The 15,330-nt window shown below is 36.8% G+C and overlaps 1 protein-coding gene across 2 annotated transcripts in view; it reads right to left on the bottom strand.

The window, feature by feature from the left end:
- B9D1 (B9 domain containing 1) overlaps nucleotides 1-15,330 on the bottom strand; it is a 34,271-nt gene that overhangs the window by 6,826 nt on the left and 12,115 nt on the right. Inside the window, exon 5 of one of the 2 annotated variants that reach the window (XM_072596851.1) lies at nucleotides 12,019-12,081. The exons of the other annotated variant lie outside the window; for it this stretch is intronic. Coding sequence (XP_072452952.1) covers nucleotides 12,019-12,081 — 63 coding nt within the window. The remainder of the gene's footprint in view (nucleotides 1-12,018; nucleotides 12,082-15,330) is intronic. 2 annotated transcript variants of the gene reach the window in all.

The raw sequence follows: 15,330 nt of genomic DNA, 5'->3' as shown, positions 1-15,330 counted from the left end.
AAAGAATGACCAGAGTGCCCATACTCTTCATTCTAGAGATTCCACTGCGAGGCATATATACCAAAGGAAGTCAGAAACAAAAAGAATGGTCCCATAGAGACCAAAATATTGACAGACACACTTTTTGTAGAAGCAAATTAGTGAAAACAAATTAGATATCCCTCAAAGGGAGAATGGCTAAACAAGATATGGTACCTAAACGCAAAGGAATATCACCATGAAATAGAAAACAAAAATAAATATGACGAATACAGAAAAGATGGAAAGACTCATATGAACTAATGTAAAGTGAAGAAAGCAGAACAAGGGAAAAACAGATACGACCACAACAACCTCAAAGGAGAAATTACTGAGTGATGGTGGCAGAGAAAGAACCCTGAAGCAGTAATAAGGAACAAGGAGTATTCCAATTCTCCTACCTCAACTTGTGTGTCAGATGCGTTGACATTCAGAGCTAAGATTATGGCCCCAAAACTGCACCCTGCTCAGTCAAGGAAGATACAGGAGAGACAGAGTTCTGATCCTCTTTATCACTACCCCAAACTGCTAATATTTATTTACATTGTTATCTTTCTGCTCTTGTGTGATCTTGAATGTCCATGTGTCTGATTATAAATGATAACCCTGGTAGCCAACTACATCCTTGAATAATACCAGCAGGGATAGAAATTTGGGAAAAGTTTTTGACTCTTTTAAAGAAGGAGAAATTATCCTGTTTTCAATTCCCTTTCCGGGGAGGGATGAACACACATCCCATTTGGATTTCCCAGAAGCCAGAAAAATTTATCATATAGTACCAAAAAGCAGTTATAACTGTGGATCCCACTGATACTTGGAGGTTATTAACAACTAATGGGGAAAAACTGTAGATTCTAAGAAAGAGCTAAGACTAATTACAGCTATCAAAAAATATTATTTAAAAAGTTATATACGACAAAGCAGTAATCACTAACATTAGTTTAAAAAAAGAAAGAAAAGTTCATCACTGAATAGATTATGTACACAATATAGAAAAGCAAGCAAACAAAACAACAAGGTGTTCAGTAAATTCAAAATTCCAACCACTGAGGTAAGGACTCACCAGTCAATAAAAACTGCCAGGAAAACTGTAAAGCAGCCTGGCAGAGATGAGATTTAGACTAACTCTCTCAACATATACCATAGCAAACTTCGAATGGATATAAGACTTAGATATAAAGGATCATATCACAAACAAATTAGAGGATAAAGGAAAAAAATATTCTTTAGAACTATAGATGGGGGGAAGTTCATGACTACACAAGGGGTACAGAGTCTTAGATGAAAAAATGGACAATTCTGATTTCATAAAATTGACAAAGTTTTTGCACAAACAAAATCAATGAAGTTAATATTAGAAACAAAATAGCTAACTAGGAAAAAAAATCTTTGCAGTAAGTTTCTCTGATAAAGGTCTAATATTCAAGATGTAGAGAGAACTGACTAAATACATATAAAGAGTCATTCCCCAATAGATAAATGGCCAAAGAATATGAACAGAAAATTTTCAAAGGAAAAAATCCAAGCTATCATCAGTCATATTAAAAATACTTCAAATCACCAATAATCAATGAAATGCAAATTAAAAAATACTTTAAGAATCCACTTCAAACCTATTATATTGGCAAAGATGACAAAAAAAGGAAAATGACAATTGCTGGTGGGGCTCCTGGAAGACAGGTACACTGTTCATGAAACTGAATTGGTGAGGTCATTCTGGAAAGCAATTTGGAACTATTACCCAGAAGTCACTAAACTCTCCATATCCTTTGACTCAGCAATACCACTACAAAGAAATCAAAGAAGGAAAAGGGCATATATGTACAAAAATGTGCATAGCAGCAATTTTGATGAAGCAAAGAAATGGAAAGAAAGGAGGTACCCATCAGTTAGGGAATGACTGAACTAACTGTGGTAATATAAAGGGACAATTTAATAGAAACTTGGGAAGAACTACGTTATCTGATGCAGAAGCAAGAAACAATTTATATAGCACTAACTAGCAATAATATTGCCCCCAAAAGAATAAGTGAAGAAAAATGATTCACTGAAGCATTTTTAAAAATTCAAATAATCAAGAAATTAAAAAAGAAATATGGACAAGTAGGATAGCTATGAAAGTAACACTGAATTTATTATATACTTCTAAAAAAAGTATAGTGGAGATTCACACTTTCACATATCCTTTTCTGATATAATTATATATGGAAATTTCTATCTTTTTTTGGTGTTTAGTACAGAATAAAATATACATATATAAAGACTGAACACCAGCTAATATGTGTTACGTAGGAAGATGTGATCATTGTAAACTTTATATAGTTTGACGTTATGGTTTGAAGTTATATTCATAATGACAGCACTCCAATAAGGAGTCACTTATGTTAAGCTGCCCTAATGACCATAGAAGCATATAGGCAAAATAGACAAGTTTGCACTTTTCCACTGTTAATTTTTGTCAGAAATAAGGCTTATAGTTTCTGAGTGGATGAACTCATTCTGAGTCACTCTCCTCCTGCTGCCATAGATTTAATGTTAGATCCTTTCACCAGTTTGAAGTCCCAGTAAGGAAATTCCCTCTACCTATAATCAATAAGGGACCCCAAGAACTTTTTTTACCACATCTATTTCTGATTAGGAATACCCCCTCCTACATCTGGCACTGATTATCTATTCTTAACCAAATTCACCTGAACCCCAATTTTGAGTGTTTTCTCCCTGACCCATCTCCTCCTATATGGGATGAGTTTCCTGCATCTATGGGAATGAACCTCTGTCTGTTTATATTACACCATAGTGTGTAAGTGTATGTATGTTTTGTTTATCTGTTTATTGCACTACATAATAATAAAGGCTGTGACTATTAACATTTTTCTAAGTACCAAATTTCTAGAAATTCCCAAATGTAAGTATTTCCTTTAATCTGAGCATGAGGTCAAATAAAACAGAAGAACTATTAGATTCATTAACTGTGTATAAGGACTTAGTATCCTCCCACCCCAATAAAGAAGCAAACTGGCAGGAAGCTCATATCTTGAATCATCCTGTGAAAGTAAAGCCTAGTAATGACTGAAATTCCCTTTTCCTATGGGCAGGGAGTCTGAATAACAACTAGCTGCCAATTCCCCAGATGTTCTCCCCGCAACCCCCAGCACTCCGGAATCAGCACCAGTCTCCAGGCCCAGGCTTTATCTCTCCCTCCCCCCAATGCTTGGGCCCACTAACCCAGATAATCCTATAAAAGTCCACCAAATTTTACTTGGGTTAGTATACCTAGGTGCCCAGTGGATGTTCTTCCATCTTCCCTGACTACTGTCCTTCGTACTGTATTTCCCTCTCAATTAAGCCGGTTTGCTTTATTTTTTCTCTAAATCTGTCTTGTATTCACCATTTCCTTATACTGCACTATGAGATCCTGAAGCTCATGTCAATCTGTTGTATGACTATCTTTTCAGTCTTCTACTTTACAGGATAATTTTTTGAAAAGATTTTTGCCTTGATTATAGTACTTAGTAAAAAGCCTAGATTTCACAAGTCTATAATTATCTCACATTTTTACATGAGTAAGCCAGGCTCAGCAAACTTTTAAAAAACTTTTTTAACTAAAAAGTCCCGTTCTACAAGAATCCACACTATGGAGTATCTCAAAAGACTTGATACAGTTTTAGGCTTTAATTGATTAAAAATGCCCTAAGACTTTGGGGATGCATCATATTTCACAGTAGACACTGCCTGTAGAGACTTTAATCTTTAGTTTCAAGGAGTCTAAGTACATCAAATTTGACTGCATTCCAGCCCTTCTTTGCAAAGTGAAAGGCTAAGGTTGTGGAATACTGCATATGCTATTAAACTCAATGGATATAATAAGTTAATTTAAAGATGTTATTATTCAAGGAGAGAATACCATAACTATGAAACTAAGAACAATCACATATTAAAAGTAAAACTGTTACTTAAAAAGTTTTCACTCATTATTTTTTAACTGTTAATATTAATATGAATACACTTATATAGCACTTTAAGGTTTATAAAATACTTTCTTTACCACTATCCTCTAAGAAAGATAGTGCAAATATTATTAACCTCATTTTAAGAGTAAAGAAATTAAGATTTAAGAGGTGAAAAGACTTGTCCAGGTCCACAAAGACAGTAAATGTAAGAGACATAAGTCCATATCCTTTTAACTCCAAATGATCTTTTTACTCTACCATGTGACCTCTCATTTTGTTCTTCTCATTGCTATACCCTTAATAACAATTATCTCAGAGTAATTCCTGAAGCAGCTGATATAAAAAAAAAGATTCTTAGTACTGATGCACGAGAGAAATGGATACCATTCTGACTTCTACACAAAGAAGTTTAACAATTTTCCCCCTTTTGGCAACTCCAAAATATTAAAGAAAGTTTTTCTTTTGTTTATGCAGTCACCTTTTAAGTGGTTCAGAATATGTCTTATCTCATTGAGTCAGAGTTGGAGAGGACGGCAGTGACCATTCAGTCTAATAAGAAGTCTGGGCACAAAGCAGGAGTCCCTCTACAATATCTCTGACAAATGGTCACCCAGTCTCTGTCCTTAAACACAGCCTGTAACAGGGAACTCATCCCTTTGTGATGAGCCTGTGCTCTAATTCTTACAAAATTCTTCCTTACATTTATCTAAAATCTGTCTCCTTGGAACTTGGTCTGGAGCAACACAAGCTGCCTCTTCCACATCTGAAAGTCCTTCAAACATCTGAAGACTGTGTTTGTTGCTCAGTTGTTCCAGCTGTGTCCAACTCTTTGTGACCCTATTTGGGGATTTCTTGGTAAAGACACTGGAGTGCTTTGCCATTTCTTTCTCCAGCTCATTTTACAGAAGGAACTAAGGCAAAGAGGATTAAGTGACTTGCCCAGGTCACAGTCAGTAAGTGTCAGGTCATATGGGATATGAGTCTTCCTGACTTCAGGCCCAGTGCTCGATCCGCTGTACTACCTAGCTACCCAAAAACTGTAGTGTAGTGTCAAGAACAATGGTGCTAGAGGCAGAACATAGTATTAGAATCCCAGCCCTAACTTACTTCTGTATGACTTTAAGCAAGTCATTTAACTTCACAGGGTCTCAATTTGTCATCTAGATAATGAGGAGATCTCTTTCAACTTAAATCCTATGATCCAGAAGTCTTACTGCACCATTCTTCCTTTCCCCTGACTTGACTCTCACAACATATCAGCCATCCCTCCTGTATGTGCCACTTAACAATTCTTAAGAATACACTGTGTCTACCCATGTCAATAATAAAAATGTAAATGATGGAACAGAATACACAGACTCTGGGCAGGGTGCTAGGGATCGCCCGAGTACAGGTGACATTTTCATCCAGCATATATAAACATACTTACCAAAAGTTATATTCAGTTGTGTGACTTCTCTGGAATTATCTCATTACTGATTCTTAAAAATTACTCTTAAAAATCACATTAGACTAGCTTTTAGACAATCATTTAGTACTTTTTTTACTCTAAATTGCAGACAAGGTTAGTCTGATAATTATAATGCTCACATACTTAAGTCCTTGACTTCTGGAAAGCAAAACTGTTTAGTGGTAACAATTTTATGTTCGGATGTTTAGCAGGCACAAATAAAAGGAAGATAATGAAAACAAAATGTTTATTATACATGTTTTAAATTCTCATTGCCTCCAACCACTCTTTCATGGTGTTAGTACACTAAAAATTGTCAAACTGTCATTATTACTGTATAATGGAAAGTAAAGCAAGTCTAACTAGTTTGTAAATGTACTTTGTAAAGTAAGGTTTTAAATATATTCAGATATAATCCTGAGATTTTGCTGAATTATCCATTTTTAGGGCTAGAAAAAAAAACTGTTCAATTTTTAATCTGTCCAAGCACTTTTTTTTCAGATGAGAAAACCAGATGAGAGATATTGTTTTTTACCCAAGAATTCAAGTAACCTACCCAGGAAGTTAAACACATAACATGAAACTTTATAGAATATCTAGTCTAGCCTCTTTGGTCTTATAGAAATGAAACCAGAAACCAAGTTTGCTATTCTCCAATCCAGTGTTCTTTTTTTCAACTTTTTGTTTTCTACTTGGTTCAGAAAACAAATACGAAAGCACACTGAACTTAAAAGTCAGAAAGATATACATTCATTCCTGCCTCTTATATAGATTGCTCCAAAAGTCTTAGCTTTCAAATAGCTTAAAACTGCAATGAGACTTTGGGGATACACATGAATTGCTAACTTGTGTGACCAGGAACAAATTAATTTAACCTTTCTAAGTTTCATGTAATATGGCTAACATGTAACACTTTTACATGTTATTAAAGCCTCACCTGCCTCATTTACTATACTTACAGATATCATAATACTTAAAGTATCATAACCTTCACAGGGTTGTTGTCTCAAAGTTCTTTGTAAACTTACAAAAAAATTTTTTGGTGAATCAAGGTGAAAAACATCAGGTCTTTTTTTTTTTTTTTAAAGCATTCTTATTCTTCAAAATTTCATACAAGTTTGTTGTTATCAGTCACACCAATTATTTCTCAGAAATCAAAAATCAGACTCTCAGAGCTGCAAGGGATCACAAAGATAAGGAAGAATGCCTCTAGTCCAGATATAAAGACCTCTAGTGAAGGAGAACTCCCACCCTTCCAACTTCTACTTCCATACATGTCTCCAATTGTTAGGAAGTCATTCTTTACCTCCAGCTTAAAGGTGCTTCCTGGCAACTTCTACCCACTGCTCCTAGTTCAACCATCTGGGGTTAAACAAAATGAGTCTAATTCATCTTCCACATTACAACTAACAAATATTTGAAAATGGCTGTCATGTCCTCTTCCTTTCTCCCACCCCATCTTCACTTCTTCAGGCTAGATAGGCCCTTTGCCACCCTGGTCACCTTCCTCTGGATGCCCTCCAGCTGATCAACGTCCTTCCTAAAATGTGGTTCCCAGACCTGAAAATAATACTCCAGATGTGGTCTGCCTAGAGTGGTGTAAAGTAGGGCTATGACCTACCTAATTCTGAATGCTAAACTAAGCCTCTCTTAACACAGTTAGTAAATACTTACTAAGTACCTACTATGTGCCAGCTACCTCTATGTAGTAGATTGGTTACAATTTCACCATTTTGTATATAAGGAAACTATCGCAGACAAGTACTGTACCAACAGTCAACCCTATGCATTAACAGAAGATAAATTAATATTTCAGAAACAGTTTTAGTTGACCATTTAGTCTGAAGATTTGAGAATTAAAAATCATGTTCTCTAGCATCCTCATTTTACAGAGAAGGCCCAGAGAGGAGAAGTGTCCAGTCCAAAGTCAATCAAGCAACAAATCAACAATTATTAAGCACTTATTGTGTATTAAGTGCTGAAATATACAAAGAAAAAGCAAAAACAGTCCCTGTCCTCAAGAAGCTTACATTCTAACGGAGACAAAAACATGTCTATAAATGCCATATAGAAGATACATACAGAGTGAATGAAGATAATCTGGGGGGGAAAATATTTCTACAGCTTTATGTAGAAGGTGGCCCATGAGCCGAGTGCTGAAAGAAACCGGGGTTCCAAGAGGTGGAGATGACAAGGGAGGGCAAAACAAGAATGGGAGTTCACCATTTCAAAGGCTAGAGAAGGAAGATGGAACATTGTTTTAAAAAAGAAGTCAGTAGACAGGTATAGCTGAGTCCTATGGTCAGTAAGTGCATGATGCTGTGAAGTTTATTAAGTTGGAGGGCAAGGGGGAAGAATGGATATGGGGCAGACTTGCACTTTAGGAAAAGGGTTTTGATGATATGGAGGATGGAGTGGAAGAGAGAGAAGACTGAGGTAGGGAGATAGAATGCTATTGCCATAGTCCAGATGGAAGACAATGAACTGATGAGCTAGTGAATGAAGAGGATGGGATATTCGTGAAATGTTGTACAGATAGAAGTAATATGATTGGGCAACTGATTGGATATGTGGGGTAGGTGAGATGGAGGTTTCAAGGATCAGTGGCTAGAAGGAAGGTGGTATCCTATATGGTAATAAGAGAATTTGAGTAGAGGGATGGAATTGAGGGAAAACAATAAATTTTGTTTTGGATGTGTTGAATTTGATATGCCTCTGGGACATCAAGTTTGAAATGTCTAATAAGTAACTGGAGATCATGGACCAGAACTGGAAATACAGATTTGGAATTATATGGACAGAGATAATAAATGAACCCATGGGGGCTGAAGTCACCAAGTGCAAAACTGTAAAAAGAAAAGAGAAGAGGACAGGGTTTTGGAGAACACCTACAGTTAGTGGGCATGATGATCCAGCAACAGAGACTGTGAAGGAATAGTCAGATGGCTAGGAGAAAAACTAGGAGAGGATGGTTTCACAAAAACACAGAAAGAATATCCCAAAAAGAGGGCTAATGCTGCTACAGGGCCCCAAGTGCCCGCCTGGGAAACTCACCAAATATATATGCACCTTGCATCATAGTCACCGACACTAACAATGATATGAAAATGACAGTGTTAGCTTGCCAGATGACTATCAGTAAGATTACTTCTGGTAGGTTAATAGAGACCCATCCTAGATCATTTTGTAATCCAGGCTGCTCACTTCAGTAATTGTGAAACATTCCATATATAAGTGGCTTTCTTAATTATATAAACTAGTATTAATTTCCAAGTCTGATTCAAATATAAAATATTTCCTGGGGGAAAATGTGTCATTTCACTGAATGGCACTGGTAAAAGAAGTTTTGGAGAGCATCTTTAGGTTTTGAAACTTTAGTAAATATCTTTCTTTGAAAAAAAAAGACAGTCTTCTCACACTAAACCTTTCCACATACTGAATGATACAGTGACACTGGCCTCCTTGTTCTTCAAATAGGACACTTGACGTTTCAGTTCCACGTATATTCCCTGGCTATCCTTCGTGCCTGGAATACTCTTCCCTCTTGTCTCTGTCTCCTGCCTTTCCTGAAGCCTCAGCTAAAATCCCATTTTCTGCAAGAAGTCTTTTTCAGTCTATTTTCGTAATACTAGTGTCTTTCTTCAGAAACTGCCTTCCACATACACACACACATATGTATGCACACATACATATACACACACACATATGGAAATATGCACATAGTGGTTCGCATGGTGTCTTTCTTTGTATCCCCATCATCCAGCAAAGTGCCTGGAACATGTGTTGTTGCTGCTGTTCAGTTGTTTCAATCACATCCAATTCTTCAAGACCCCATTTCGGGTTTTCTTGGCAGATACTGGAGTGGTTTTGCCATTTCCTTCTCCAGCTCATTTTACAGATGAAAAACTGAGGCAAACTGGGTTAAGTAAACGTCTGAGACTGGATTTGAACTTGAAGACGAGTTCTCCTAATTCCATGGCCAGTGCTTTATCCACAGTGCAACCCAGCTGCCCTGCCTAGGCCACCATCAGTGCTTAATAAACACTTGTTGACTCGCTAACTAAACATACCAATGACTTGTTGGTGTAGTTGTGAAATGGCCTACCTGATCTGGAAAGCGATCTGGAACAGAGCCCCGAAAGTCATTAAACTACGCATATTCAGCAATATCACTACTAAGCCTATACTCTAAAGAGATAAATGAAAGAGGAAAATGACCCACATATAAAAAAATACTTTTGGCAGCTCTTTTTATTATAGCAAAGACCTGGAAATTTAAGGGAGTATCTACTGGGAATTATCAGTGAAACAAATGATATACGAACATAACAAAATATCTTTGTGCCATAAGAATGAACAAAAGTGACAGTTTTGGAGAAACCTGGGAATATTTGTATGAACTGATTATACTTATAACATTATAACGGAAGACAACTCTGAAAAACCTGAGAACAATAGATCTAGCTATCTATTTATTCATCTATCTGAAGAAGAAAAGTATCATACATGAAACTTCATGACTAACCATAATTCTGAAGGGCTAATGATGCTACTAATATATTGACAGAGGGGCAACGGACCCAAGAGACAGAAGAAGATATGCATTTTTGGACACAGTGAATGTAGGAGTTTGTTTCGCTTGACTTTGTACATTTATTATAGGAACTTTGTTTTCCTTTTTGTCCATTGGGGGTGGGGATGGGAGGGTAAAGAATAGTGATAAGGTAGCAAAAAAAAAAAAAAAAAAAAGACAATCACTAAAGCATTTTTTCTTTAAAAATGTAGACAAGAAATGAGAAGGAAGGCCAGAAAGAATCTCAGACAAGCAAAACCACTACGAAAGTTGCACACTGAGAAACTCAAGTTGTACGTTATAGACACCTGTAATTGCATGCACATACAATCCTCTTGTGTTATACTTTATATATAGAAATGCCCATATTATTTAGTGATTTCTGAGTTCAGAATTTTTTTTAAGAGAAAAGAGGCATTAGCTTTGGCAATAAGACATTATTTGTAATTTTGGTAAGAATAATTTCAGTTGCTTGATAAGCTTGAAAGCCAGACTGCAAGGGGTTAAAAAAGTCTGAGAGAAAAAGCAGTGGCATGTTTTTCAAGGTGTTTGGCTGAGAAAGGGAGGAGAGATAGTGAATGACACTTATTAGGTATGATATGACCTGGAGAGGTTTTTAAGAATGACAGACACTTGGGTTTGTTTGTAGGCAGCAGGAAAGGAACTGATAGGGAGCGATTTAAGATTAAAGAGAGATTATTTATGGATGATAGTGAAGGAATTCTGCTAAAAAAGAAAGCCAGGAAGAGATGGGCTCAAAGCTGGCCCTGGAGAGAAGGGTCCTCTATTTGAGACTGGAAGAAATGAAGAAATGTCAAGGAAGATATTCAGGAGCTGAGGAGGAAGCACTGTGACATAAGGTGGAAGGGAAGAGGGCGCTCTGGCTGTATTTTTCAGTATGATGTGAGACAAGGACTTGATTTGAGATTGTGAAGGAAGGGGATGCTGTGAAGAGCCTCAAGGAGGAAGACATCTACTTGAGTTAGGATTCTCAGGAAAAGATTTCCTGTCGTACGGTTGGGTCCGGGTTTATACATCTGTGCTGGCAGAGCAGATGGAGTCATAATTCCAAAGTTGCAATTTGCATATGAAGTTCTAGGACTTCAAGGAGATGGTAATAGTAATTTCAAATATAATTCATTATTATTTTAATGGTATTAATTTCTTTTTGATACAATGACCTTTCAATAGAAATTAATTACTGAGGGTTTTACAATGCTAAAAGGCAGAAGTAAAAAGGCTGAAGTAAAAAAGATTACTGTCAATGGCATCAAGAATTTGGTTTCATTTCTGACCTTAATTCTTTTTTTAAAACAAGGATAGGGTGTGGAGCTGTAATCTCATTTGTAGAGGAAGCTCCCATTGAGAATCTTCCTCTACCAGTTCAGGTAAGCACCTTTTATGCAATTTATAATCTTTGAATGTCATATAGAACAATAAGAGGTTATGTGACTTGCTCAGGGTGACACAGTCAGTAGGTGTTAAAGGAAGGGCACAACTCATGTCTTTATCTGTCTATTGCATCATATGGTCTCTCTTTAGACATCTTTAAAATTTAATGATTTATTCTGTTTTTATATCTCTTCATTTCCAAATATATCCTTCCCTCCTTCCTTACCAAGTGAGCCATGAGCCATCCACTGCAACAAGAAGAAAAAAAGAAAAAAAAGGTTCAGCAAAATGAACCAATTTATTAACTGAGTATGACAGTGTATACAGTGTTCCACATGCACATCCTCTGCATAGAAGGAAGAGATGTGGACTTTCTTACTTATTCTGGCGCAAGTTTGCCAATCCTGTCTTCTAAAACAAAGCTTCTCGACTTTTTTTTGCGTCACAGATCCCTTTGACACTCTGATGAAACCTAAAGATCCCTTCTCAGAATATTTTTAAATGCATAAAATAAGATGCCTAAGAATACAAAAGAAATCAATTATGTTAAAATATAGTTACCAAAATATATTTTTTTAAAGTGCACGGACTCCAGGTAAAGAAACCCTGTTTTTTGTGAAGTGTATTGCAATTACCTTGTCAATTTTTGCAGCTTAGATGTCGATTCTGGTACAAACATAGGGATGGTTCTTTTGTGTCTGAAATATACATTTGAACACAAATTTAATAAATATGCTCAGTATTGTTAATATAATTGAATAACAAATACAAAATGAAAACATACTTAGAGAAATATACATGATCAGGGTAGATAATTAGACAGGCCAGAAGATCCTATTCACTTTTTACACTCAAGTAACCCTGGTCCTACTCAAGCCTGAGGTTTCTCCTTTAGCCCTAGAGAATTTTGAAATGCAAATACTCGTGAAAGGAAAAACACTAAGATTGTCAGTGGTCAGGTTTTTAACAAGGGAAGAACAGCCAGGAAGAGAGATTTTTAATTTCAGCTATAAAGACCTAGGCTCATAGGATTTTCGAATCAAAAGGGAACCTATAGGTCTTTGAGTCCAATACCCTTATTTTAAAGGTGAGAAAACTGAGGCCCAGAAAAATACAACAACTTAACCAGTGAGTGGCAGAACGTGATTCAAATTCAAATACGAGCTTTTCCCACTCCACCAGGAGGCCTTACCTCCTACTTCACAGTTTCACATTAGAGGCAACACAAAGTGATTATAAGTGACAAATACCCATACAGCAAAACTCTGCATAAACAGAAAACCAAAAGTTCACCAAGGTATTATATCAATTCAACTGGCTTTATACATGACAGAATCTAGACTTTCATGTTGGAAACTATTACGCAAAGGATTCCATTCACAAGTGAAATAGTGCTAGTTAAAGCACTCTGACAAGGAATATAGGCCAAATGCTATTCTCCTTGAACTCTTAAATTTCTCGCTTCCCTCTAAATGAGGGCCTAGGTCACTACTTTCAGGACTTCAGCAAAATAAAATGCTATCAGATAACATCTTCTTTCTCTCTTCCCCAAGATAAGCTCTACCCTAGACCCCCTAGCTGGCCACCTTGTTCTTGCCCCAGCAGCAGCCTCACAGGTACTATGTTCTTTGCTACCACTATTCCTAAATGAATTAAAGATATATTTCTTACTGTTTGCCAAGGGCACAAAAATCATTAATTCTGACTCTGCTTAAGATTTAAATGGTTAAATTGAACTAATCTAAAAGGAAAGCAGCTCAACAAATAAAATTGGAAAGTATAAACTCCAACTTTCTGAAAGAGGCAAAACATTAAAACTGCAAATATGCTTATTTCTTGTAACAACCTGTGGCCAAGAGGCTGACTCCCACTGAGTCCTCTTCCTTTCTAACCTCAGAGGCGATGGACTTTTTTTTTGAACAGTCTCGTTTAGCTCAATGTACTCCCTTACCAAAGTAGAATTCTGAGAGGTATAATTTAAACTAAGTTTAAAAACGGCTCATCTCTTGAGTTTTCCCAGAAAGGATTAGTATGGTCCCATCAAAAAAGTACTCAGAATGCCGAGCAGATCAGATCTAAAACAGCTATTTATTTTCTTTACTGTAAAAGAAATGCCTAAAACACAAAGGACTTTAAACATACACTGACATACTTAAAACATGAAACAGTGATCCATAACTTCATTTACACTCTCCAGACAGGTAAATATTTAAAATATTCGAAGATGAAACACTGGGACTGCTGAAGGGAAATTTTTATCTTAGTTCTGCATTGTTCAAATAACTCACTCAAGGTCCTTGTCTTGGAGTAAGCCAGGGCATAATTCTAATGAACTCTTAGTGCTTAATCCCTTTTGGGAAACCCCACACGGTACTCATCTGAGTTTGTCTTTTTTTGAGCTAAACCTGTTCATCTTCTCATCAGGTAAGTTCAAATCTCCATCAGAAGTACTCCTTGGAGATTTTATCTGGACTTTATTTTAGGTTGCTCTATGTCCTGTAAGAATCCATAGAAGGATTATCATAAGGAAGCAGTTTAGTTTCTCACTGGGGGGAGGGGAGATTTCCCATCATGAATCCTTGTGGGGAGAGCTACAATATGCCCCAGGAGCTCCTTTCGTTGTGAGAGGGAGGTCATTTTTTTCCATTTCCTTTTTTCTTTTCTTACTTTTTGTTATCATTCAGTCGTGATTGATCTTTGTGACATAATTTGGAGTTTTGGCAAAGATACTGGAGTGGTTTGCCATTTTCTTCTCCAGGTCATTTTACAGATGAGGAAACAGGCAAACAGGGATAAGTGACTTGACCAGGGTCACACAGCTAGAAAGTGTCTGATGCTGGGTTTGAACTCAGAAAGTCCTCCTGACTCCAGGTCTGGCATTCTTTCCACTATACCACTTAGCTGCCCTTGTTTGTTGGCTTTTCATAACTTTGTATGGAGACAGGAAGTACCTGTCCAAGGTGATCTACTACTCAGAAGCCAGAGGAAGAAGCTTTTTTGTATCTAGTCTACCAGGAACGTATGTCAGCTGATTAAACCTTTTTTTTCTTTCTAATTAAATTTACTTATTTTCAGTTTTTATACTTCCAAAAAATTTTGAATTTCAAATTTTCTCCCCATCATCCCCCTCCTCCCACCCCAAGACAGCATGTATTCTGATAACCCTTTCCTCCAATCTGCCCTCCCTTCTATCAGCACCACCCCCATCCCCTTCCCTTCTATTTTCCTGCAGGGCAAGACAAATTTCTATACCCCAATACCTATATATCTTATTTCCTAGTTGCATGTAAGAACAATTTTTTACTTTCATTTTTAAAGCTTTGAGTTACACATTCTCTCCCTTTCCCCCTCCCCACCCACCTCCCACTGAAAAGGCAAGAAAATTGATATAGGTTATACATGTGTAATCATGCAAAACATTTCCATAATCCTCGTATTGTGAAAGACTAACTATATTTCCCTCTATCCTGTCCCATCCTCCATTTATTCTATTCTCCCCCTGGACCTGTCCCTCTACAAAAGTGTTTGCTGCAGATTACCCCTTCCCCCAAACTGCTATCTCTTCTATTATACCCCATCTCTTACCCCCTTCCCCTTGTTTTCAGGTAGGGTAAGATAAAACTTCCATACCCAATAGAATGTGTATGTTATTCCCTCCTGAAGTCAAATCCAATGAAAGTAAGGCTCACTTATTCCGTCTCACTTCCCCCCATTCCTCTCCATTGTAAAAGCTCTTTCTTGCCTCTTTTATGTAAGATGATATACTATATTCTACCTCTCTCCTTCTCCCCGTACATTCCTCTTAACACTTAATTTTATTTTTTTAGATATCATCCCCTCATATTCAGCTCACCCTGTGTGCGCTATGTACACATGTACATACATACATACATACACGCACATATATTCCTTCCATCTACTCTATTACTGAGAAAGTATTGAAAATA

The sequence above is a fragment of the Notamacropus eugenii genome, chromosome 3 (genome assembly GCF_028372415.1).
Source record: "Notamacropus eugenii isolate mMacEug1 chromosome 3, mMacEug1.pri_v2, whole genome shotgun sequence".
Lineage (NCBI taxonomy): Eukaryota > Metazoa > Chordata > Mammalia > Diprotodontia > Macropodidae > Notamacropus > Notamacropus eugenii.
This window is presented reverse-complemented; position numbering and strand designations above follow the sequence as displayed.